Here is a 23,990-nt window from a genome sequence, read left to right as displayed (position 1 = left end):
GTTTCCACTTCTAAAGAACCCCAGTATGACTGGGGCATGCAGTGTGGGCCGAAGCCCACCTGCATTAAGCACGACATTACATCAGCTGTGATGGGCACTGCAATGGGATATTTTTATGTACCGCCGGTGGGTTCCAGGGAACCACCCATGCTGTGGGTGCACACGGAATTCCCATTGCGGAGTTGTACCTGCCTGTGACTATATATAAAAAAACGCGGTCTGACTGGGGCATGCAGACACCTTGACAGAATGAATAGTGTGTGGCACATAGGTTCCCCATTGCTATGCCCACGTGTGCAGCTCCAGATGGAGGTGGCACAGGATTGGATTTCTCATTGCTTCTGTACAGCATTGTGGGCTATCGCCCCGCCCCTTTTAAAGAGGGTCGCTGCCTAGCCGTGCCAACCCTCTGCAGTGTGTGCCTGCTTTTCCTGTGGCAGACGCACTTATAAATAGACATGAGGGTGGCGTGGCATGAGGGCAGCTGAAGGCTGGGCAGGGACAGTTTGGTGTGTGCTGTGGACACTGGGTCGTGGGGGGGGGGGGATTTGGCAGCATGTAACCCAGGAGAAGTGGCAGCGGAGTGTCATGCAGGCAGTGATTGTGCTTTGTTGGAGGTAGTGTGGTGCTTAGCTAAGGTATCCATTGCTAATGAGGGCTTTTCAGATGTTAAAGTTGTTGGGAGGGGGGGGCCCACTATTGCTGCTATTGTGGCTTAATAGTGGGACCTGGGAACTTGAGATGCAGCCCAACATGTAGCCCCTCGCCTGCCCTATCCGTTGCTGTGTCGTTCCCATCACTTTCTTGAATTGCCCCGATTTTCACAAATGAAAACCTTAGCGAGCATCGGCGATATACAAAAATGCTCGGGTCGCCCATTGACTTCAATGGGGTTCGTTACTCGAAACGAACCCTCGAGCATCGCGAAAAATTCGTCTCGAGTAACGAGCACCCAAGCATTTTGGTGCTCGCTCATCTCTAATAATATCATTATTTCTTTTCATCCTCTGCAATTAAAATCTCCCAATTTGGCAGCCGAATGGTTAATATGATGACCGTGGTGCAGACCTTGTCCTCTATCCAGCAGCGGGGCGTTCAATGACTGGATTGTTGGACATGAAATGAAACAATCTGTGAATTTATTGTATATAGAAACAAAGTGAACATATCACTGAATAAGGAGAGACCACCGAGTGACACTGAAACCCGGGGGGGTCAGGTGGGGTCAGCTCCTCTGCCAGATGGGGCTAATTAATTATGCAGGTAGGTAAATTAGCAGCCAGTTGAAAACTCCTTGTGTGGGAGATGTTCCCATTTATCTGTTATTATGTAGCTGAATGGAGGGGAGACATTTACCCCCAAAAATGACACAAGCCGATCCATTGTATCACATGTAGAGAACTACAACACACCCTCCCCACACAATGCTGCAGTAGGAGAAACCTTTCATTGTGTTGCACCTTTTCCTTTACCAAAGCTGGGTGAGTCTGTCTGTTTGGGTAGTACCAGGCACCCAGCTTTCCTAGACTTTTCCGAGGCCACTGCTCTGTTTCTACCTTGTTCTTCATTGAACTACACAGTGATACATCTTATGCTCCTATATTAGTGCAATATGAGGAGGAGGAGAGGAAGGAGATGGGAGAGGGGGGCAGAAAGTGAAAAGAACAGGGAATGTAGGGAAAGAGAAGAGCATTGAGAAGTGGAAGGGAAAGATGAGAAGGAAAAGAGAAGGTAACACGAACAAAAAAGGTAAACGAAGAAGGGAAGTGAAAAGGAAAACAGATAAGGAGAGGGAGGGAGAAAGGAATGGGAAGGGTGATGGAAAAGTGTAAAGGTCATGGAAAGGGAGGATAAAAGTAAAGTGAAGGAGAAAGGGAAATGGATGAGGGAAAAGGAAAGGGAGGGAGAAGGGGAAATGGATGAGGGAAAAGGAAAGGGAGGGAGAAGGGGAAATGGATGAGGGAAAAGGGGAAATGGATGAGGGGAAAGGAAAGGGAGGGAGAAGGGGAAATGGATGAGGGGAAAGGAAAGGGAGGGAGAAGGGGAAATGGATGAGAGAAAAGGAAAGGGAGGGAGAAGGGGAAATGGATGAGGGAAAAAGAAAGGGAGGGAGAAGGGGAAATGGATGAGGGAAAAGGAAAGGGAGGGAGAATGGGAAATGGATGAGGGAAAAGGAAAGGGAGGGAGAAGGGGAAATGGATGAGGGAAAAGGAAAGGGAGGGAGAAGGGGAAATGGATGAGGGAAAAGGAAAGGGAGGGAGAAGGGGAAATGGATGAGAGAAAAGGAAAGGGAGGGAGAAGGGGAAATGGATGAGGGAAAAAGAAAGGGAGGGAAGAAGGGAGGGAGAAGGGGAAGGCAAGAGGAAAGACACTGGAATTTGAAGGGGAAAGAGTGGAATGTAAATGAAAAGGAAAAAGCCAGAGATAAGGAAAAAGAGAGAGAAGGGAATGAAAAGAGAAGATTGATGGATTGTGAAGAAAAAGTGGAAGGGACATGGAAAGGGAGGATAAAAGTAAAGTGAAGGAGAAAGGGAAATGGATGAGGGAAAAGGAAAGGGAGGGAGAAGGGGAAATGGATGAGGGAAAAGGAAAGGGAGGGAGAAGGGGAAATGGATGAGGGGAAAGGAAAGGGAGGGAGAAGGGGAAATGGATGAGGGAAAAGGAAAGGGAGGGAGAATGGGAAATGGATGAGGGAAAAGGAAAGGGAGGGAGAAGGGGAAAGGAAAGGGAGGGAGAAGGGGAAATGGATGAGGGAAAAGGAAAGGGAGGGAGAAGGGGAAATGGATGAGGGAAAAGGAAAGGGAGGGAGAAGGGGAAATGGATGAGAGAAAAGGAAAGGGAGAGAGAAGGGGAAATGGATGAGGGAAAAAGAAAGGGAGGGAAGAAGGGAGGGAGAAGGGGAAGGCAAGAGGAAAGACACTGGAATTTGAAGGGGAAAGAGTGGAAGGTAAATGAAAAGGGAAAAGCCAGAGATAAGGAAAAAGAGAGAGAAGGGAATGAAAAGAGAAGATTGATGGATTGTGAAGAAAAAGTGGAAGGGACATGGAAAGGGAGGAGGAAAGAAAAATGATGATGAAATGGTATAGAAAGGAACATGAAAGAACTGTGGAAAAGAGGGGGAGAAAGGAAAGGGAAGATGAAATACATTGGAATATGAAAGAGAAAGGAGAAGGGAAAATTAGAAGGAATGTGAAATAGAAGTGGAAGAATCATGGAAGGGATGGAGGAAGGTGCTGTAAAGGAGAAGGAAATGGAGGAGGAAACAGAATTGGATGGAGCTTGAAAGGGTAAAAAGGAATAGGAATGGGGAGAGGAAAAGAAAAGGAATTGAAGGAGATGAGAACGTGAAAGAGGCATAGGAACAGGAAGAGAAAAAAAGTGGAGGGGAATAGGAAAAAGGAAGGAGTAGGAGAAAAGAAGAGGGAACGTGGTAAGGAAAGAGAAGAGTATTGAGAAGTGAAAGGGAAATGTAAATTGAGTAAAAAAGGTAAATTTAAGAAAGGAAGAGAAAGCTGGAGAAGACGTGTATTGAAAAGGAAAGAGATAAGGAAGGAGGGAGAAGGGAAGAATGGTGGGATGTAAAGGGGAAGTGTAATGTGATGGAAAAGGAGAAGAAAGGTTCAGTGAAGGGGTAAGGGACATGGGTGAGGAGACAGAACTGGATGGGAATTGAAAGAGTTAGGGAAAAAGGAAAGGAAAGGAAAGGAAAAGGGGAAAGCAAGAGGAAAGACAATGCAATATGAAGGGAAAAAGGAAAGGGAAGGAAAAGGGGAAAGCAAGAGGAAAGACAATACAATATGAAGGGAAAAGGGAAAGGGAAGGGAAGGTCGATGGATTGTGAAGGAAAAGTGGAAAAGACACAGAAGGAGGAAGTCACAGTGAAAAAGTAAAGGAAATGGAATTGGAAACAGAACTCGATGAGGATTGAAAGAGTTGAGAAAAAGGAAAGGGAGGAAGACAAAAAACAATGGAATGTAAAGTCTAAAGGAAGGGAAATAGATGTGAGAGAAAAACAGAAAGAGGAAAACTGAAGAAGAAGAGAACTGAGATGGATGGGAAAATTAAAAAGGAATAAGGGAAAGGAAACGGAAAAGGACCAGAAGGGAGCAGGACAGGGGAAGGGCACCGATATGAGGAAGAAGAGGAGGCTGGGAAATCAGAAGTGTAAAGAGTCTGGGGTATGAAGAGTAAAGGGCAAGAAAAGAAGGCCAAGAGCGTTGTGTGCGGTGAAACCTCGGCTCCTTGGGATTATTATGGGGACATTTTCCCATCCCTCATAAATGATCCTCCTATCACTCGACTGAACGCAGCCTTCCAGGGGTAAGAGGGACTCCCTGGGGTATCATGGGGTATGACGAGGTGCCGTACCTCGGATGAACTTCGCCATGGACACAGGTTCGCTGGTGTCAGGATTTTTGAAGGCGGCCATCAGGCCGGGTTTGCCCTCCTCTGCGCTCTCATTTGTGACCTGCTGGGAAAATAGAGATAATGTCCGTTACAGAATATCAAAAGAGCGAGGAAACAGCGTAGAGTCAGCCGTAACGCGGAGCGCGGTTCATAAGAGGCCGAGGATATCACAGGCGTTCATCACGATCACCAGGAATGGTCAATGTCATTAACCCTTTATATCTGATACAACTCTACCAACTTACAAATATTATTGTGTGGGGGATGTTTTTGTTGTTCGGGGCACTACTGGTGGCATCTTTACTGTCTTTGGAGGGCCGTACTGGGCCAATCCCTACTGGTTTGAAGGGCATTACTGTGAGCATCTTTACTGCATATGGAGGGCACTACTAGAGGCATCTCTATTGTGTGGGGAACATCCTTACTATGTCCAAGGGGCATTAATGGAGGAATTTTTTACTGTGTTTGATGTTCACTACTGGGGGCATCTTTAGTGTGCGGGGGCACAACTGTTACCATCTTTTCTGTGTTTGGAGGGCACTACTGGGGGGAATCCTTATTGGGTTTGAAGGGCATTACTGCAGGTATCATTACAGCATATGGAGGGCACTACTAAAGACATCTTTATTGTGTTGGGGGCATCTTTACAACATTTTGGGGGCATTTTTACTGAGTTTGGTGGTCATCACTGGGGGCATCATTATTGTGGTTGGGGGCACAAGTGGGTAATTTTTATTGTGTGGTAGGGACACATGTTTGACAATGTTTGGGGGTGCTACTGGGGCATATTTACTGTGTTTGGAGGGCATTAGACTGAGCATGTTTATTGTGTGGGGGGTACTGGAGGCCTCCTTACTAAGTATGAAGCGGATTACTGAGGGAAGCTTTACTCCACTAGGAGGCCACAACCGGGAGCATCTTTACTGAGTTTGAAAGGCAACACTGGGGGCATCTTTACTGCATTTGCAGGGCAATAACGGAGGTGTTTTTTTTGTGTGGAGAGGCACTACGGATTCCTCTTTACTACGTTTGGGTGGGCATAACTAGGGGCATTTTTACAGCATTTTGTAGACACTACGGGGGGCATCTTTGTGTGTTGGCACCAGTGAGTCTTCTTTACTACATTTGTGGGCATTTTTTACAGCATTTGGTAGGCCCTATGGGGGGCATCTTTTTATGTGGGGGCACTTCTGGAGTATCTGTACTGTGTTTGGAGGGCATTAGTAAGGGTAGCTTGCTGTGTTTGGGGGACACTACTACTGTGTGTCACACAAAGAAGGCATAATGAAAGCATGTGGGGGCACAGGGTGGACTAGGCAAAACCAGGTGGGGCTTTATGTGTGGCTTATCACTAAAATGTCCCGCTGTGCAGGACACATGCCACACGAAGTTGTCCTTCGTTTCATTCTTTGAAAGTTGGGTGGTAAATGCTGGGCACTGTGTGGCATTCTCCCGTAATTTGTGCACAATGGAACATCTTTATTTAATCTCATGTTTCATACACGGCTGTCAGCTCTGCTCCAGCGGCAGTCTGTGCGTCGCACTGAAGTCTACACCACCTATAAATTATCCCAACTTCTGGTGTATCATATAGTAAATCTGGTGGGCTGTGCATGGCCATGCCGCCTAAAGCTAGGTTGCATCCACCTCTCCACAACACCGGTAGTGCCTGGCACGGGCGCCAAAACTGCAACTGTTGTATGCCAAAAATCTTGTGTATAAAATATCTATATATGGAAAAGATGAAAGCCCTCACCGACCGACTCGACACTAATTCTCTAACTTTCCGATGTCGCACAAACATGAAATTTGGCATGACCATTCTTTAGGTCCTACATAGTAAAGGGGTCACAACTTGATTAATTAATGCTAATTGCAAAAGTAAGTGCCCCCCTATGTAATGTAACTTCCTAGTGTAGTACTACCATGAAATTTGGCACAAGCATTCTTTAGGTTCTAAGTGAGGAGAGGGGGAGAGATGGCACATTCTGCAGAGGGATATCAGTACATACAGCCTGATGAGAATCTACCTCTCCTCTATGTGTATACATATTTTATTCCTCGACTTCATAAAATTTTCCGTGCGAACAACACGTAAACATCTGTATCAAACTAACTCAGGCAAAGCCGGGCATATCAGCTAGTACTACATATGCCCCAATCTTCCCTGGCACTCTACAGCGCTATATGTACAGGGACAGTACACCAACATGGCAGCACTGTGATATGATAATGTGAAGCTGACCTGGCGTTGTGTGTCCACAGCGGACATATATAATAGGTGATATAATCAAGTGTCATCAGTTTCAATGCTTCACTTTTAGCAGCAAACTAAATGATCCAGGGAGTAATATTAACAGCTTCAGAGCAGAAATCCGACACCTGACTGAACTGCCTCCTGATCACTGATACAACTTTCCGCATCAGAAGCTTCCAGAGTCCGGCACTGCGGCACACCAAGCAGCTTCTTGCTTACAGCGTGTGTTTTAGAATGCAACAAGATATCCCATGCAGCTAATGATGGCTCACTCCATCCGCTCAATGCATTAACCCTTTATAGCATTACCCTCCATCCTATAGCTTTGCTTCTGTGTCAGTCTTAACTCTAGCTCTGACATTCTATTCATGGCAGCTCAGGATGAACACTGCTGAGGGTCTATAGTAGAACATTACCCTACTTGACCTGTGTCAGTCTTCACTGCAGTTCTTATATTCTATTCATGAAACAGGAAGCTCAGTATGAACAAACCCATAAGCTTAGCCAAGAAAGGGAAGTGCTGCAGAGTATGGATTAACCCTTGCTATTATCATCATGTAGTCTGTCATCTGTGGTGACTCGGCCTTATGTTGTGCAGCGCTATGATTGCACAATATTCCTCAGTGCGTCATCCTGCCACTTTAACCTCTCACTGAGGAGACGACATTTCCAGCTCCGTTGTTTAGGGGAGATTCTTATATTTAGTATTATCGATCTTTTCAGACTGCTGTAAAAGTAAAAAGAAGAAGTGTGTCTGTCCGACTACTTCCTCCACAGCTTTGGCACTATGTACAAAAAATGCAGTGTGTGCAGTCCTATGTAACAGCCCAGACGTCACTGATATTGTGTCCCTACTAGAGACTGTCCTGCGCCATGTAGACCAAAGGTCTCCATATTTGACCCCCTGGCTGCCCATGTGCACCACAGATCCCAGAGAAACCCATCTCTCGGCAAACAGTCGTCTACAAAACATGTAACAGATAAAGTGCCCCCTACTAACCACTAGGGGCAGTGTTGTAATGGTTTAAAGGGGTATACCGATCTCATACATTTAGGGTTGATCAACAGTACATCCACTATGTTGGGGAAAGTAATGGCCCCCCAACAGTTCGGTGCGGTCCAGTGATGTGTAACATCAGGTATAAAGGAGGGGACTCCACAGGAGAACCCAGTACAGAAACCATCATATGCCCCCAGGCGTACAGCTGACAATGGGTATGGCGGGGGCATGTCACCAGGTATAGAGCTGACAACGGGGTCTGGTGGGGGGATGTCACCAGGTGTAGAGCTGAGAACTGGTCTGGCAGGGGGATGTCACCAGGTGTAGAGCTGACAACGGGGTCTGGTGGGGGGATGTCACCAGGTGTAGAGCTGACAACGGGGTCTGGTGGGGGGATGTCACCAGGTGTAGAGCTGACAACGGGGTCTGGTGGGGGGATGTCACCGGGTGTAGAGCTGACAACGGGGTCTGGTGGGGGGATGTCACCAGGTGTAGAGCTGACAATGGGGTCTGGTGGGGGGATGTCAGCAGGTGTAGAGCTGACAACGGGGTCTGATGGGGGGATGTCACCAGGCGTAGAGCTGATAACGGGGTCTGGTGGTGGGATGTCACCAGGTGTAGAGCTGACAACGGGGTCTGGTGGTGGGATGTCACCAGGTGTAGAGCTGACAACGGGGTCTGGTGGGGGATGTCACCAGGTGTAGAGCTGACAATGGGGTCTGGTGGGGGGATGTCACCAGGCGTAGAGCTGACAACAAGGTCTGGTGGGGGGATGTCACCAGGTGTAGTGCTGACAACGGGGTCTGGCAGTGGGATGTCACCAGGTGTAGAGCTGACAACAAGGTCTGGTGGGGGGATGTCACCAGGTGTAGTGCTGACAACAGGGTCTGGTGGTGGGATGTCACCAGGTGTAGAGCTCACAACGGGGTCTGGTGGTGGGAAGTCACCAGGTGTAGAGCTGACAACGGGGTCTGGTGGGGGATGTCACCAGGTGGAGAACTGACAACGGGGTCTGGTGGTGGGATGTCACTAGGTGTAGAGCTGACAACGGGGTCTGGTGGTGGGATGTCACCAGGTGTAGAGCTGACAACGGGGTCTGGTGGGGGGATGTCCCCAGGTGTAGAGCTGACAACGGGGGCTGGTGGGGGATGTCACCAGGTGTAGTGCTGACAACGGGGTCTGGCAGTGGGATGTCACCAGGTGTAGAGCTGACAACAAGGTCTGGTGGGGGGATGTCACCAGGTGTAGTGCTGACAACGGGGTCTGGTGGGGGGATGTCACCAGGTGTAGAGCTGACAACGGGGTCTGGTGGTGGGATGTCACCAAGTGTATAGCTGACAACGGGTTTGGCGGGGGGATGTCACCAGGTGTAGAGCTGACAGTGGGGTCTGGTGGGGGGATGTCACCAGGTGTAGAGCTGACAACGGGGTCTGGTGGTAGGATTTCACCAGGTGTATAGCTGACAACGGGTCTGGCGGGGGGATGTCACCAGGTGTAGAGCTGACAACGGGGTCTGGTAGGGGGATGTCACCAGGTGTAGAGCTGACAGTGGGGTCTGGTGGGGGGATGTCAGCAGGTGTAGAGCTGACAACGGGGTCTAGTGGTGAGATGTCACCAGGTGTAGAGCTGACAACGGGGGCTGGTGGGGGAATGTCACCTGGTGTAGAGCTGACAGTGGGGTCTGGTGGTGGGATTTCACCAGGTGTAGAGCTGACAACGGGGTCTGGTGGTGGGATGTCACCAGGTGTAGAGCTGACAACAGGGTCTGGTGGGGGATGTCACCAGGTGTAAAGCTGACAATGGGGTCTGGTGGGGGGATGTCACCAGGTGTAGAGCTGACAACGGGGTCTGGTGGTGGGATGTCACCAGGTGTAGTACTGACAACAAGGTCTGGTGGGGGGATGTCACCAGGTGTAGAGCTGACAACGGGGTCTGGTGGGGGGATGTCACCAGGTGTAGAGCTGACAACGGGGTCTGGTGGGGGGATGTCACCGGGTGTAGAGCTGACAACGGGGTCTGGTGGGGGGATGTCACCAGGTGTAGAGCTGACAATGGGGTCTGGTGGGGGGATGTCAGCAGGTGTAGAGCTGACAACGGGGTCTGGTGGGGGGATGTCAGCAGGTGTAGAGCTGACAACGGGGTCTGGTGGGGGGATGTCACCGGGTGTAGAGCTGACAACGGGGTCTGGTGGGGGGATGTCACCGGGTGTAGAGCTGACAACGGGGTCTGGTGGGGGGATGTCACCAGGGGTAGAGCTGACAGCAGGGTCTGGTGGTGGGATATCACCAGGAGTAGAGCTGACAACGGGGTCTGGTGGTGGGATGTCACCAGGTGTAGAGCTGACAACGGGGTCTGGTGGTGGGATGTCTGCAGGTGTAGAGCTGACAATGGGATCTGGTGGAGGGATGTCACCAGGTGAAGAGCTGACAACAGGGTCTGGTGGGGGATGTCACCAGGTGTAAAGCTGACAATGGGGTCTGGTGGGGGGATGTCACCAGGTGTAGAGCTGACAACGGGGTCTGGTGGTGGGATGTCACCAGGTGTAGTACTGACAACAAGGTCTGGTGGGGGGATGTCACCAGGTGTAGAGCTGACAACGGGGTCTGGTGGGGGGATGTCACCAGGTGTAGAGCTGACAACGGGGTCTGGTGGGGGGATGTCACCGGGTGTAGAGCTGACAACGGGGTCTGGTGGGGGGATGTCACCAGGTGTAGAGCTGACAATGGGGTCTGGTGGGGGGATGTCAGCAGGTGTAGAGCTGACAACGGGGTCTGGTGGGGGGATGTCAGCAGGTGTAGAGCTGACAACGGGGTCTGGTGGGGGGATGTCACCGGGTGTAGAGCTGACAACGGGGTCTGGTGGGGGGATGTCACCGGGTGTAGAGCTGACAACGGGGTCTGGTGGGGGGATGTCACCAGGGGTAGAGCTGACAGCAGGGTCTGGTGGTGGGATATCACCAGGAGTAGAGCTGACAACGGGGTCTGGTGGTGGGATGTCACCAGGTGTAGAGCTGACAACGGGGTCTGGTGGTGGGATGTCTGCAGGTGTAGAGCTGACAATGGGGTCTGGTGGAGGGATGTCACCAGGTGAAGAGCTGACAGTGGGGTCTAGTGGAGGGGGGATGTCACCAGGTGTAGAGCTGACAATGGGGTCTAGTGGGGGGATGTCACTAGGTGTAGACCTGACAACGGGGTCTGGCGGGGGGATGTCACCAGGTGTAGAGCTGACAACAGGGTCTGGTGGGGGGATGTCACCAGGTGTAGAGCTGACAACGGGGTCTGGTGGGGGATGTCACCAGGTGAAGAGCTGACAACAGGGTCTGGTGGGGCGATGTCCCTATGTGTAGAGCAATAGTTGAGCAGCGGGATTGCAACCAATCAGCTGACTGAAGTAACAGCAGTGTTTGGGTGAGCGCCGCTGTCACAACAATCTATACCGGGCACAGCGCTGTACATTGTATAGTGCCTATGCCTGGTATTGCCACTTGCTCCTATTCACTTGAATGTGACTGCGCTGCTCTTAGGTCACGTGACTGAGGAATGTAACGTCACAGGCCTGAGAAGAGACTATAGAGCCTCACCCCCCACCCCGAGCATCTTGGCCTTCTGCATCAACTGATCCACAAGACTCAACTGATTGTCAAACTCTGACCAATCAACTATTGATGACCTGTCCTGTGGAGGGGTCCCTAATGCTTTACTCCCAGAAACTCCTTTAACCCCTTCACGACTGCCGATGTAAATTTATTTTGGGTACTCTTGAAGGCTGTATGAAGTGCTCTCCATACTGACTGGCTGTTTTTGAGACCTGATAAGCTACCAGTGACTGCCGCAATCAGGCTTGATAGGCAAAATCCAAAATCACTACATACTGCAACACTGAAGTATTGCAATATACAGCACAAGTCACCATAAAAGAAAAAAAAAATATTTCTTTTTTTATATCTCGGCTCCACAAAAAATGTAAAAAAAGGTGATCAAAAAGATACTAATAGAAAATACAGCCCACCCCCCAAAACAGTCCTCAGAGAGCCCCATGGACAAAGAAAAAGGCCGTTGTGAGTCTCAGAATTCTGCGACAGAAAGCAAAATCGTTTTAAAGAAAGTTTTTTTACTTTTTAAAAAAAGAAAAATAATAAAACCCGACCTGGATGTGACCTCACCGTAATCACACCGACCCGGAGATGTGACCTCACCGTAATCACACCGACCCGGAGATGTGACCTCACCGTAATCACACCGACCCGGAGATGTGATGTGACCTCACCGTAATCACACCGACCCGGAGATGTGACCTCACCGTAATCACACCGACCCGGAGATGTGACCTCACCGTAATCACACCGACCCAGAGATGTGACCTCACCGTAATCACACCAACCCGGAGATGTGACCTCACCATAATCACACCAACCCGGAGATGTGACCTCACCGTAATCACACCGACCCGGAGATGTGACCTCACCGTAATCACACCGACCCGGAGATGTGACCTCACCGTAATCACACCGACCCGGAGATGTGACCTCACCGTAATCACACCAACCCGAGGGGAAAATCCATATGTTATTATACTGCAATAAGAATGCTGTCAAAACTAAGCCCCTCCCCCCATGCAAAAAATGGCGCAAGTGCATTTTTTTTTTTTTACAAATTTCTCCCCACTTAAAAATGTCAGCAGCTTTTCTGTCCGTTATGCGGAACCCTAAATTATATTATTAGAGATACAACTCGCCATGAAGACAACAAGCCCTCATACAGCTACATCAATGGGAACATTACAGAGTTAGGGCTTTTGGAAGGCCTTAAATTAAAAAAAAATGAGAATTTTTTGGTTCTGAAGGGGTTAAAGCCCTACTGGAGGCTAGTAATGTCCAGGGTCGGCATTACAGGGATGCACAATGGGCATCACTTGGCACTACTGAATGCAACACCATTAGCCCTGATATTTGCACCCCTGATTGTAAAGAGGGTGCAGCTACAGCCCCCAGTATAGTGATTGGGCAGCCGTGTTTCTTCATGGCTTCATTGTGGTACAGAATGAGGTGGATGGACACCAACAGAAGGTGCTGCAGGGGGCGCCATCCAGCCTAAGGTCGGTCCTGCCCACTATATACCCTTCCGTAGAGCTCTGCTGTGTCCCCAGAAGTTTGGCTCTTCTTGATATTTGCTCGGCTCAGCAGGTTTCTTTGTGTCGCACTCAGCAAAACAGACAAAACCACATTTTCTTCTGACTCCAAACATTGCAGAAAGTTTTCAGGAACTGCGCCGTCCACATCCTTGTCACATGACCGCGTTATGTACGGCGCCAGACGTAAATATTTAGGATGATCAGACAAAGAAAGACACATATTGGGGCGAAAACTTAAAACTAAGGGTGGACTCACACGAGCGAGTGCGACATATGGAAGCTTGGCCCTATAGGGCATCCTTAAACCTCCGATTACTGCAACATGTTGTTTCAACAGGAAAGCTACAAAAAACCATATTGCAATCGCATGAAAATCGCATTTACATGTGAGTGTGATGTGATAGGAAATAATGAACGATTCTGAAACAGAACTGGACCCAGTGTTCCAGATGAGGTCTGACTGAGGAAGAGTAGAGGGGATAATGACCTCATGTGATCTAGACTCTATGCTTCTCTTAATACATCCCAGAATTGTGTTTGCCTTTTTGGCTGCAGCATCACATTGTTTACTCATGTTCAGTCTATGATCTATTAGTATACCCAAGTCTTTTTCACATGTGCTGCTGCTTAGCCCAATTCCTCCCATTCTGTATGTGCTTTCTTCATTTTTCTTGCCCAGATGTAGGACTTTGCATTTTTCCTTGTTAAATACCATTCTGTTAGTCGCCGACCACTGTTCAGGCTTTTCTAGATCTTTTTGAATCCTCTCCCTCTCTTCCCTATTGTTAGCTATCCCTCCTAGCTTTGTGTCATCATCAAATTTGATCAGTTTCTCATCAATTTCCTCCTCCAGATCATTTATAACAATGTTGACCAACACTGGGCCTAGGACAGAGCCTTGTGGTCCCCACTTGATACATTCTTCCACTTGGATGTGCAGCCCTTTATGACCACTCTTTTTGAATCCTCTCTTTCTTCCCTAGTGTTAGCTATCCCTCCTAGCTTTGTGTCATCATCAAATTTGATCAGTTTCTCATCAATTTCCTCCTCCAGATCATTTATAACAATGTTGACCAACACTGGGCCTAGGACAGAGCCTTGTGGTCCCCACTTGATACATTCTTCCACTTGGATGTGCAGCCCTTTATGACCACTCTTTTTGAATCCTCTCTCTCTTCCCTAGTGTTAGCTATTCCTCCTAGCTTTGTGTTGTTGGCATATTTGATCAGTTTCCCATCAATTCCCTCCTCCAGATCATTTATAACAATGTTGGCCAACACCGGGCCCAGGACAGAGCCTTGTGGTCCCCACTTGATACATTCTTCCACTTGGATGTGCATGTTTTTGTGCAAGACTCACAAGAAAATAGAACATGCTGCAAAATTTCCGTGCGACGTAGGTCTGAATATCTTGGGCCAATATCACTCTTGCCATGTGGATGCCTCTTGGTCGGAGTTGTAGAAGGTGCTTAGCCTAGAAGGTGATGGGATGTGCAGATCTCCAGCGATCACGCTTTCCAGGACACGCCTGCCATGAGCCCCACATAATCCCCCTTCTATTATGTAGGTTCCCAGACACACTGCTGACGGCGCATACTGGTAGTCGTGACGGAGGTGACAACAACTCTTGGGGATATATTGCAGTCACAGCTGTGTTCATCCAGGCTGGCAGCTATGCTATCAGGGTGACATTGTAACAAATCATGGGACATTTGCTACTAAAGACAAAAAGTTATTCAAGGGCAGACCATTCACGTGTTGTACTTTAGGGGGCGCTCAGGTCATACTAGGAAGCCCTGAAAAGAAGGCATAAAACAGCAAATGGACTCCATGAAAGCTGCTCTCTGGCCAAGATGCTTCGAGGCGATCGACCCCCCTTACATCTGCCTGGCCAAATAGTCCTCCGTGCGACAATGTCTTATGGGCCTAGACGGATCCTTCTCTTGGCTCTGTCTCCTCTGTTCTCATGTTCTGAGGTGCTGCTGTGAACCCGTTAGCGCCCCACAATGCAAGTGCTGAGATCTGCTACTTTATATATGTACTGAGCTTGGTCTACAGCAACATTAAAGGAGCTGCAGGAGTTTCTGGGAAGTCCTGGTTGTGTAGTCATGTGACAACCATCTTCATATGTCCGGGCTGTGGGGGAGGGGTGGGGCAAGACAGAAGACTTACTCTAACAAAGAAGAACATCCAAGCCCGGCCATGTTTTACCAGAACCTCCATCCCGTCCGCCAGCAGTCTGTGGGGGACGTGTTCTGTCTGAGAAGACCGAGGGGAAACGTGTTGGCCAGAAGTCCAGAAGGGATGTTTGGTGCAAAGCCAACACTGCCATCACCAGAAGACCCCCAGACCACAGTGATGATGGTGGGGGCAGCATTATCAGCATTATGTGTGTGGGGGGGGGGGGGGGGTGTTCTGCTGCTGGAACTGGTGTGTTAGTCAAGGGGGAGGGAATTATGAACAGTTCCAAATATCAGACCATTTTGGCCCAAAACCTTCAGGCTCCTGCTGAAAAGCTGAAGATGAAGAGGAAATTCACCTTTCAGCACAACGACCCAAAGCGGACGGCCAGATCACCAAGAGAACGGCTTCACCAGAAGAAGATCAGAGTTTTGGAATGGCTCAGCCAGAGCTCAGACCTCAATCCCAATGAAGTTTTGTGGGTGACCTGAAGAGGGCGCTGCACACAGAATGCACTTGCAATCTGACAGATTTCGAGCGCTTTTGCAAAGAAGAGTGGGCAATGATTGCCAAGTCAAGATGCCCCATGCTGATAGACAGCGACCCAACAGACTGACCGCTGTCATAATGTCAGAGGGGGCAGCAACAAAGTATTAGATTTAGGCCGCCTGTACACAGCCGGGTCAGATCCCGCTGCGAGAATTCTCACAGCGGGATGAGACCCGTGCCCGGGTAGTGACCTTATACTCACCCGTCCAGCGCCTTCTCTCTCTGCACTGCGATGTGCCGGCAGTCACACACCAGAGTCGGCGCGTTACCCGGAGCGTTTCTCTGTGGGCATCTGCAACGCTCGGATTTATTCACTGCACACGTTTTCATGCGGTCGAATCGCGGCGGTCTGCATGGGATGGCGTTATTTATTGCAATCCAATGGCAGTGTGCACGGGCGGAAATTCTGCGGGAAATCCCACCCGTGTGCAGGAAGCCTTAGGGGGGGGGTTATTTATGCAACAACATTATTTTTTTTCTTAATTTGTCCATTCTAAATTATTTCAGTTTGTTTCAGTGGAATTGTACAAATAACGGGTCACACGGAGGGCGGGAAGTCATCGGGGGGATTCATTTTGGTCTGATTTTTTAACATAACAAAAACCTGGCATTACAACAGGGGCGTGAAGGCTCTATCTCTACGGTATGTTAGCAACTTGGTTCTGGTGCTGTATTTATGGCATGAGCTTGGTTCTGGTGCTGTATTTATGCATGGAGGTTGGTTCTGGTGCTGTATTTATGGCATGAGCTTGGTTCTGGTGCTGTATTAATTTACTTGCTTCTGTTGCTGTATTTGCTATATATTTGGTGCTGTGTATGCTATGAGCTTTGTTCTGGGGCTGTATTTATGCTATGAGCTTGGTTCTGGGGCTGTATTTATGTTCTGAGTGTGTTTCTGGTGCTGTATTAATGTAGCTGTTCTAGTGTGGGTACGCTGCTATCTTGCCGCTTTCTACAGGCAGACTGCCCACAATTCCTTACATTAGGGGAAGGCTACGAGGAGTATCGAAAAAATAAAAAAAAAGTTCTGCACAGAGTGCCCTCTGTCCTGAGGCTGGCACTGGGTTTAATCAGTACCCTTTCATTAGATGGTATTTACCTCTCTTGGCATTTCTCTGGGGAAGAAGAAGTATGGAATGGCGGACAGCGCTACAATACTGGCCGCCACTATGAAGCCCAGCCACCAGGCTCCGATCCAGCGTGGGTCACTGGGGGTCAGACTGATATCACCTGAGGAGAGATGGAAACGTGGAAGACATGAAGAAGAAGAAGGTTTCATCCTATTGTGGAATTCCATCTCGTTAGACTAAATACATTATTTATAATTAGTTGTTTTTTTTTTCTTTTTGAGAACTTTATGAGGCAAAAGTAAAACCCTGCGGGGGAGGGGGGGGGGTCACACATTGCGGAAACTGATTAAAAAATTGTGTTACTTGTGGATTTAGAAGAGGTGAAATGCAGGAGAACATCTGCCGCAGAAACGGACGTCCTGCAGATCTACAATCCCGACCGCGGGTCAGATCACGCTGCGGGGTGTCTCTGCAATACACAAATCCACTGCACAACTCCGCGATTAATGTGCTGATCTGTGCAGCGGTTTTGGTGGGGACGGTGTAGCTGGTTGCACCACGCTGTGGGCGTTACTCCCAGATGTCTATGGGGATTACAGACACAGCCTAGTGAAACCCACCCTGCTGCTTCCATCAGCCGCATCGGGGGCCAGAACTAGAAATAAGTGCGGGTCCCAGATCTATGGCCTATCCTGTGGAGGAAGGTGCTCTCCATTGGCGCTGCCCCTCCATCCTGGCGGTGGTTAGGCTGCTGCTGGTGTCAAGAAGCTCCTGAAAGGAGCTTCTCCAATTGGTGGCTGCAAGAGGTCACTGCTACTAAGGACCAGAGCTGCCAGTGATTGGCTGTAATAGTCACATGTCTGTGTCAATAGGGAGCAAGACAGCCAGTGATTGGCTACAGCAGTCACATGTCCCTGTCAACGGGAAGCAGGAAGTATGTAAACCAGCAGCGGCCCCCGGGAAGCATCAGATCAGGAGGGAATCAGGAAGGGGAGTACTACTTTGTTTAATGGGGGCCGGACGAAGTGTGTAACCCCTTCACCCCACCAGGTGTACATTTACATCCTGGGTGTGCGGGGTCTATATGGATTGCGAGTCGATCCCGCTCAGGTGTCGGCAGTCTTTGATAGCAGATACCCGCCTGCAACAGCCACAAGGGGCGCTAAAGCTTCTAAATGCCGCTGTCAATTCTGATTCCATCGCGGAGTGTAATTCTGTTGCCATGTCAACCAGGAGCCTTCATAGACGACCTGTCACAATGCAGTATAATGTAATACTGTGGTATTACATTATACTGTATGACTCATCAAACGATCGCAAGTTCAAGTCCTCTGTGGGGACTAAAAAAAAAAATGGTAGAAAGAAGTAAAAACATACATTTATTTATTTATTTATTTTTAAGTATTGGAAAAAATAAAGAAAGTTAAATTTTACCCCCAACCCACCTTTATCCCTGTTAAAATAATATGAAAAAACATATTTGGTTTTGTCACGACCATAAAAGTCTGATCTATCGGAGTAACGTATTACTTTTCCCACACGGAGAATGTTGTAAAAAAAATACCCACCACCAGAATTGCACGTTTTTGTTCACTCCGTCTATGTCACCGCTGCTCATTTATGTGTGCTGGCCCTTTAAATCTTATTATCCCTCATGTAATATAGTAACTAGGCATGGATATTGCAGGGACTCCTAAAGTCAACTGGAGAGGATACTGCTGTTGTCAGCACCTGACGATGAGCCTCCATGTGCTGACCTAGATACGTCTAGATACCTAGATACGTCTGGATACGCCCGTGCTACCCCGCGGCGGCAGCTGGAGGTTTTGTTACTGAACACGTTGTGGGGTAAAGGTCTGGCGCGCTGGGACGGCAGGATACGCCGCAGCAGACAGCTTGCCGGGCCGATAATAGACGTTTTATGAATCAGCGGCGACGCTTGGCAGCACCGCACCTCGCCGGGCCGCTTTATTTTTGGACTCTCAGCCGCTCGCTGTCATAGTCGGCGGTGAAGCTCTTAATCTCAGAATAATGCTGGCGCAGCGTTCACACTCACCGGCGGAGAGCTTGTCAATGTCAACGTAGTAGCGCAACATGGCGGAACCGAGGATGAAGGCGACGCCGGGGCCAACTATCGTCACAGCAAAGAGGATGCCTGCGAGAAGACGACAAACGGAGGAAGATTTAAAAAGGACTTTGTGCATAATGACCAATTGTAATGTGATTGTAACCAACCGTAGACGCCGCAAGAGCGCTAACGAGCTGACCGTTAGAGACGAGGCTAATTATCACTACATTTATAGACGGACTGGATTAAAGCGACTGAAAGTTGTTCCAAGGGTCATCGATGATTGGTCTAACACAGGCATGTTCTGCTTTGCTTCATGGAATTGAGTGATAAGTGGGCGGAGCTGTGACCACCTCACTTATTGTCACTTTGTAGAGGACATGTTGTGGTTTGTGCATGATGTGGATCAGCCAATCATAACTTACAAGACACAGACAAGTAATGATCATTGACAACAGTGAATGTGAGGAAGAAGCAACAAAGCAGGGACTTCAAGAAATAGTCCTTAAAGGGGCTGTCCAAGATTAGAAAGACATGGCGAGTGCCAAACCTCTCATGGGTTGTGAGTGGTGTTAGCCCCATTTACTTGGATGGCATAGAGGCAAGTAAAGGAGGCACTAATGGTGGCTGTAAGAGAACATAAGCGGTCCAGGGATGAGATGGGGACATAGGGCCGAGGTGGAATAAAGGTAAGATGGCGGACTGTGGGGCATGGCAGAAACCAAGGCAGTAACATAGTGTGGAAGACTGAAAAGGGCATATGACCCCAGCTCAGCCTATAAATCCCCAATGTTCATCCAGAGGAAGGCAAAAACCCCACTGAGGTAGAAGCCAATTTTCCTCATTAAATGGGGGAAAATTGAGTGATATAACATGAAATATTATTTCACTCCAGACCCCTCTTGTACTGTTTTATCGAATTCACCATCACCATGTCTTCAGGCAGAGAGTTCCACAGTCTCACTGCTCCTCCAGTAAAGAATGTTCTAGATGAAGATAATGCCTCCTTATTACAGTCACAGTCCTGGGTATAATAGATGATGGGAGAGATCTCTGTACTGACCCCTGATATATCTATACATAGTTATTAAAGTGCCCTCTTGTTACAGTCCTGGGTATAATGGATGATGGAGAGATCTCTGTACTGCCCCTTCATATATCTATACATAGTTATTAGAGCGCCCCCTTCTTACAGTCCTGGGTATAATAGATGAGGGGAGAGATCTCTGTACTGACCCCTGATATATCTATACATAGTTATTAGAGCGCCCCCTTGTTACCGTCCTGGGTATAATAGATGAGGGGAGAGATCTCTGTACTGAACCCTGATATATCTATACATAGTTATTAGAGTGCCCCCTTGTTACAGTCCTAGGTATAATAGATGATGAGAGAGATCTCTGTACTGACCCCTAATACATTATACATAGTTATTAGAGAGCCCCCTTGTTACAGTCCTGGGCATAATAGATGATGGAGAGATCTCTGTACTAGAGGGGTTTTTTATCCTTTAAATTAATAAAGATTATATTTTATTTTCGGGCCTTTTCAGTGAGAAATAGTCTAACAGCTTACAAGAGCCTTGGTTCTCGCAGTGAATTCTTGTTACAGTCCTGGGTATAATAGATGATGGGAGAGATCTCTGTACTTATCCCGGATATATTATACATCGTTATTAGAGCGCCCCCTTGTTACAGTCCTAAGTGTAATAGATGATGGGAGAGATCTCTGTACTTAACCCTGATATATCTATGCATAATTATTAGAGCGCCCCCTTGTTGCAGTTCTAGGTATAATAGATGATGGGAGAGATCTCTGTACTGACCCTGATATATCTATTCATAGTTATTAAAGCGCCCCCTTGTTACAGTTCTGGGTATAATAGATGATGGGAGAGATCTCTGTATTGTCCCCTGATATATCTATACATAGTTATTAGAGCGCCCCCTTGTTACATTACAGTCCTGGGTATGAATAGATGATGGGAGAGATCTCTGTACTGACCCCTGATATATCTATACATAGTTATTAGAGCGCCCCCTTGTTACAGTCCTGGGTATAATAGATGATGGAGAGAGCTCTGTACTGAACCGTGATATATATATATATATATATATATATATATATATATATATATATACACATAGTTATTAGAGCGCCCCCTTGTTACACTCTAGGTATAATAGATGATGGGAGAGATCTCTGTACCGACCCCTGATATATCTATACATAGTTATTAGAGTGCCCCTTGTTACACTCCTGGGTATAATAGATAATGAGAGAGATTTCTGTACTGACCCTGATATATCTATACATAGTTATTAGAGCACCCCCTTGTTACAGTCCTGGGTATAATAGATGATGGGAGAGATCTCTGTACCGACCCCTGATATATTTATACATAGTTTTTAGAGTGCCCCTTGTTACACTCCTGGGTATAATAGATAATGAGAGAGATTTCTGTACTGACCCCTGGTATATCTACACATAGTTGTTAGAGCGCCCCCTTGTTACAGTCCTGGGTATAATAGATGATGGGAGAGATCCCTGTACCGACACCTGATATATTATACATAGTTTTTAGAGTGCCCCTTGTTACACTCCTGGGTATAATAGATAATGAGAGAGATTTCTGTACTGACCCCTGGTATATCTACACATAGTTGTTAGAGCGCCCCCTTGTTACACTCCTGGGTATAATAGATGATGGGAGAGATCTCTGTACTTACCCCGGATATATTATACATCGTTATTAGAGTGCCCCCTTGTTACAGTCCTAAGTGTAATAGATGATGGGAGAGATCTCTGTACTGACCCCTGATATATCTATACATAGTTATTAGAGCGCCCCCCTGTAACAGTCCTGGGTATAATAGATGATGAGGGAGATCTCTGTATTAACCCCTGATATATTATAAATAGTTATTAGAGCGCTCCCTTGTTACAGTCCTGGGTATAATAGACGATGGGAGGGATCTCTGTACTGACCCCTGATATATCTATACATAGTAATAGAGCGCCCCCTTGTTACAGTCCTGGGTATAATAGATGATGGGAGAGATCTCTGTACTGACCCCTGATATATCTATACACAGTTATTAGAGCGTCCCCTTGTTACAGTCCTGGGTATAATAGATGATGGAGAGATCTCTGTACTGACCCCTGATATATCTATACATAGTTATTAGAGCGCCCCCTTGTTACAGTCCTGGGTATAATAGATGATGGAGAGATCTCTGTACTGACCCCTGATATATCTATACACAGTTATTAGAGCGTCCCCTTGTTACAGTCCTGGGTATAATAGATGATGGAGAGATCTCTGTACTGACCCCTGATATATCTATACATAGTTATTAGAGCGCTCCCTTCTCACAGTCCTGGGTATAATAGATGATTAGAGAGATCTCTGTACTGACCCCTGATATATCTATACGTAGTTATTAGAGAGCTCCCTTGTTACAGTCCAGTATAAAATAGATGATGGGAGAGATCTCTGTACTGACCCCTGATATATCTATACATAGTTATTAGAGCGCCCCCTTTTTACAGTCCTGAGTATGATAGATGATGAGAGAGATCTGTACTGTGCCCTAATATATCTATACATAGTTATTAGAGCACCCCCTTGTTACAGTCCTGGGTATAATAGATGATGGGAACGATCTCTGTACTGACCCCTGATATATTTTACATAGTTATTAGAGTGCCCCCTTGTTACAGTCCTGGGTATAATAGATGATGGAGAGAGCTCTGTACTGAACCGTGATATATATATATATATACATAGTTATTAGAGTGCTCCCTTGTTACACTCTAGGTATAATAGATGATGGGAGAGATCTCTGTACTTACCCTGGATCTATCTATACATAGTTATTAGAGCGCCCCCTTGTTACAGTCCTGGGAATAAATCGATGATGGGAGAGATCTCTGTACCGACCCCTGATATATTTATACATAGTTTTTAGAGTGCCCCCTTGTTACACTCCTGGGTATAATAGATAATGAGAGAGATTTCTGTACTGACCCCTGGTATATCTACACATAGTTATTAGAGCACCCACTTGTTACAGTCCTGGGTATAATAGATGATGGGAGAGATCTCTGTACTGACCCCTGATGTATTATACATAGTTATTAGAGCGCCCCCTTGTTACAGTCCTGGGTATAATAGATGATGGGAGAGATCTCTGTACTGACACCTGATATATTATACATAGTTATTAGAGCGCTCCCTTGTTACACTCCTGGGTATAATAGATGATGGGAGAGATCTCTGTACCGACCCCTGATATATCTAAACATAGTTATTAGAGCGCCCCCTTGTTACTGTCTGGGGTATAATAGATGATGGGAACTGAAGTAAACCATCATAAAACATAGCTGGAACTGGCAAGATTTATGTAACAGATAGAAGGTGGGAAAGAAGGGAAGCATGGCATGAATATAATAGAGATGTGATGAAGAGACTGGCATCCAAGAGGACATGGAGGAAACCAAGCCAGGGTAGGAATGGTAGAGAGGAGGTGGAGAGGGCAGGGCATGAGGGGAACGAGACAAGATGGGCAGGGAGAACACCTGGAGGACATTACAGCTGAGGCAGACAGAGATCTCCTCCTGACTGGACAGAGACATTACATTCCTGTTCTTCTAGGTGTGAAGTCGCCGTTACTTCGCTCTTCTTGTTTTGGTGTATCTGTGGTATTCAGCTGCTATTAATGTGACAGCTTCTAGCAGAACAAGGTGAAACCAGGCGAAAGTCAAAATCATTAAAAATGTCCGTGAAGAAACACCAAAAATTGGATGCGACACATTAGAGCGTCCCGATCACAGCCCCATGCTGCAGACGCCTCGCTACATGATCTTCGCTACAGTGGCTCATCTCCTTAGAAATCTCAATATCTGTGATCTATGACATAAAAGGAGACACGGCAGCGCTTACATTATGCATGACGGCGTCTTGTTATCTGGGGATTACCGGAATCATAAAAGTCACTCAGGAAAATGTAATTTATGGGCAAATATTTGATCCTGCAAATTATAAACTCTCAATCCTGCAGAGCAAAGAACGCTCGCTCCCAGCGCCGGAATACATTACAGTGATTATCGCTGCGAGCCGAATCTATTATCCTACTATTACAATATATAATGAGAAATCCCCATGATAGATAGATAGATAGATAGATAGATAGATAGATAGATAGATAGATAGATTAATATCTATCTATCCCATATCTATCTATCTATCTATCTATCTAACTATCTATCTATCTATCTATCTCATATCTATCTATCTCATACCTATCTATCTATCTATCTATCTATC

The 23,990-nt window shown here is 47.3% G+C and overlaps 1 protein-coding gene across 4 annotated transcripts in view; it reads right to left on the bottom strand.

The window, feature by feature from the left end:
- Window positions 1-23,990, bottom strand: part of SLCO2B1 (solute carrier organic anion transporter family member 2B1) — a 149,690-nt gene that overhangs the window by 68,428 nt on the left and 57,272 nt on the right. For all 4 annotated transcript variants that reach the window (XM_066588373.1, XM_066588374.1, XM_066588376.1 and 1 more), the window contains 3 exons: window positions 18,650-18,748; window positions 16,623-16,753; window positions 4,369-4,471 (listed from right to left, as the gene is read on the bottom strand). In XM_066588373.1, the coding sequence (XP_066444470.1) occupies window positions 4,369-4,471; window positions 16,623-16,753; window positions 18,650-18,748 (333 nt within the window). The remainder of the gene's footprint in view (window positions 1-4,368; window positions 4,472-16,622; window positions 16,754-18,649; window positions 18,749-23,990) is intronic.

This window comes from Eleutherodactylus coqui, chromosome 1 (genome assembly GCF_035609145.1).
Source record: "Eleutherodactylus coqui strain aEleCoq1 chromosome 1, aEleCoq1.hap1, whole genome shotgun sequence".
In the NCBI taxonomy this organism is placed as follows: domain Eukaryota; kingdom Metazoa; phylum Chordata; class Amphibia; order Anura; family Eleutherodactylidae; genus Eleutherodactylus; species Eleutherodactylus coqui.
This window is presented reverse-complemented; position numbering and strand designations above follow the sequence as displayed.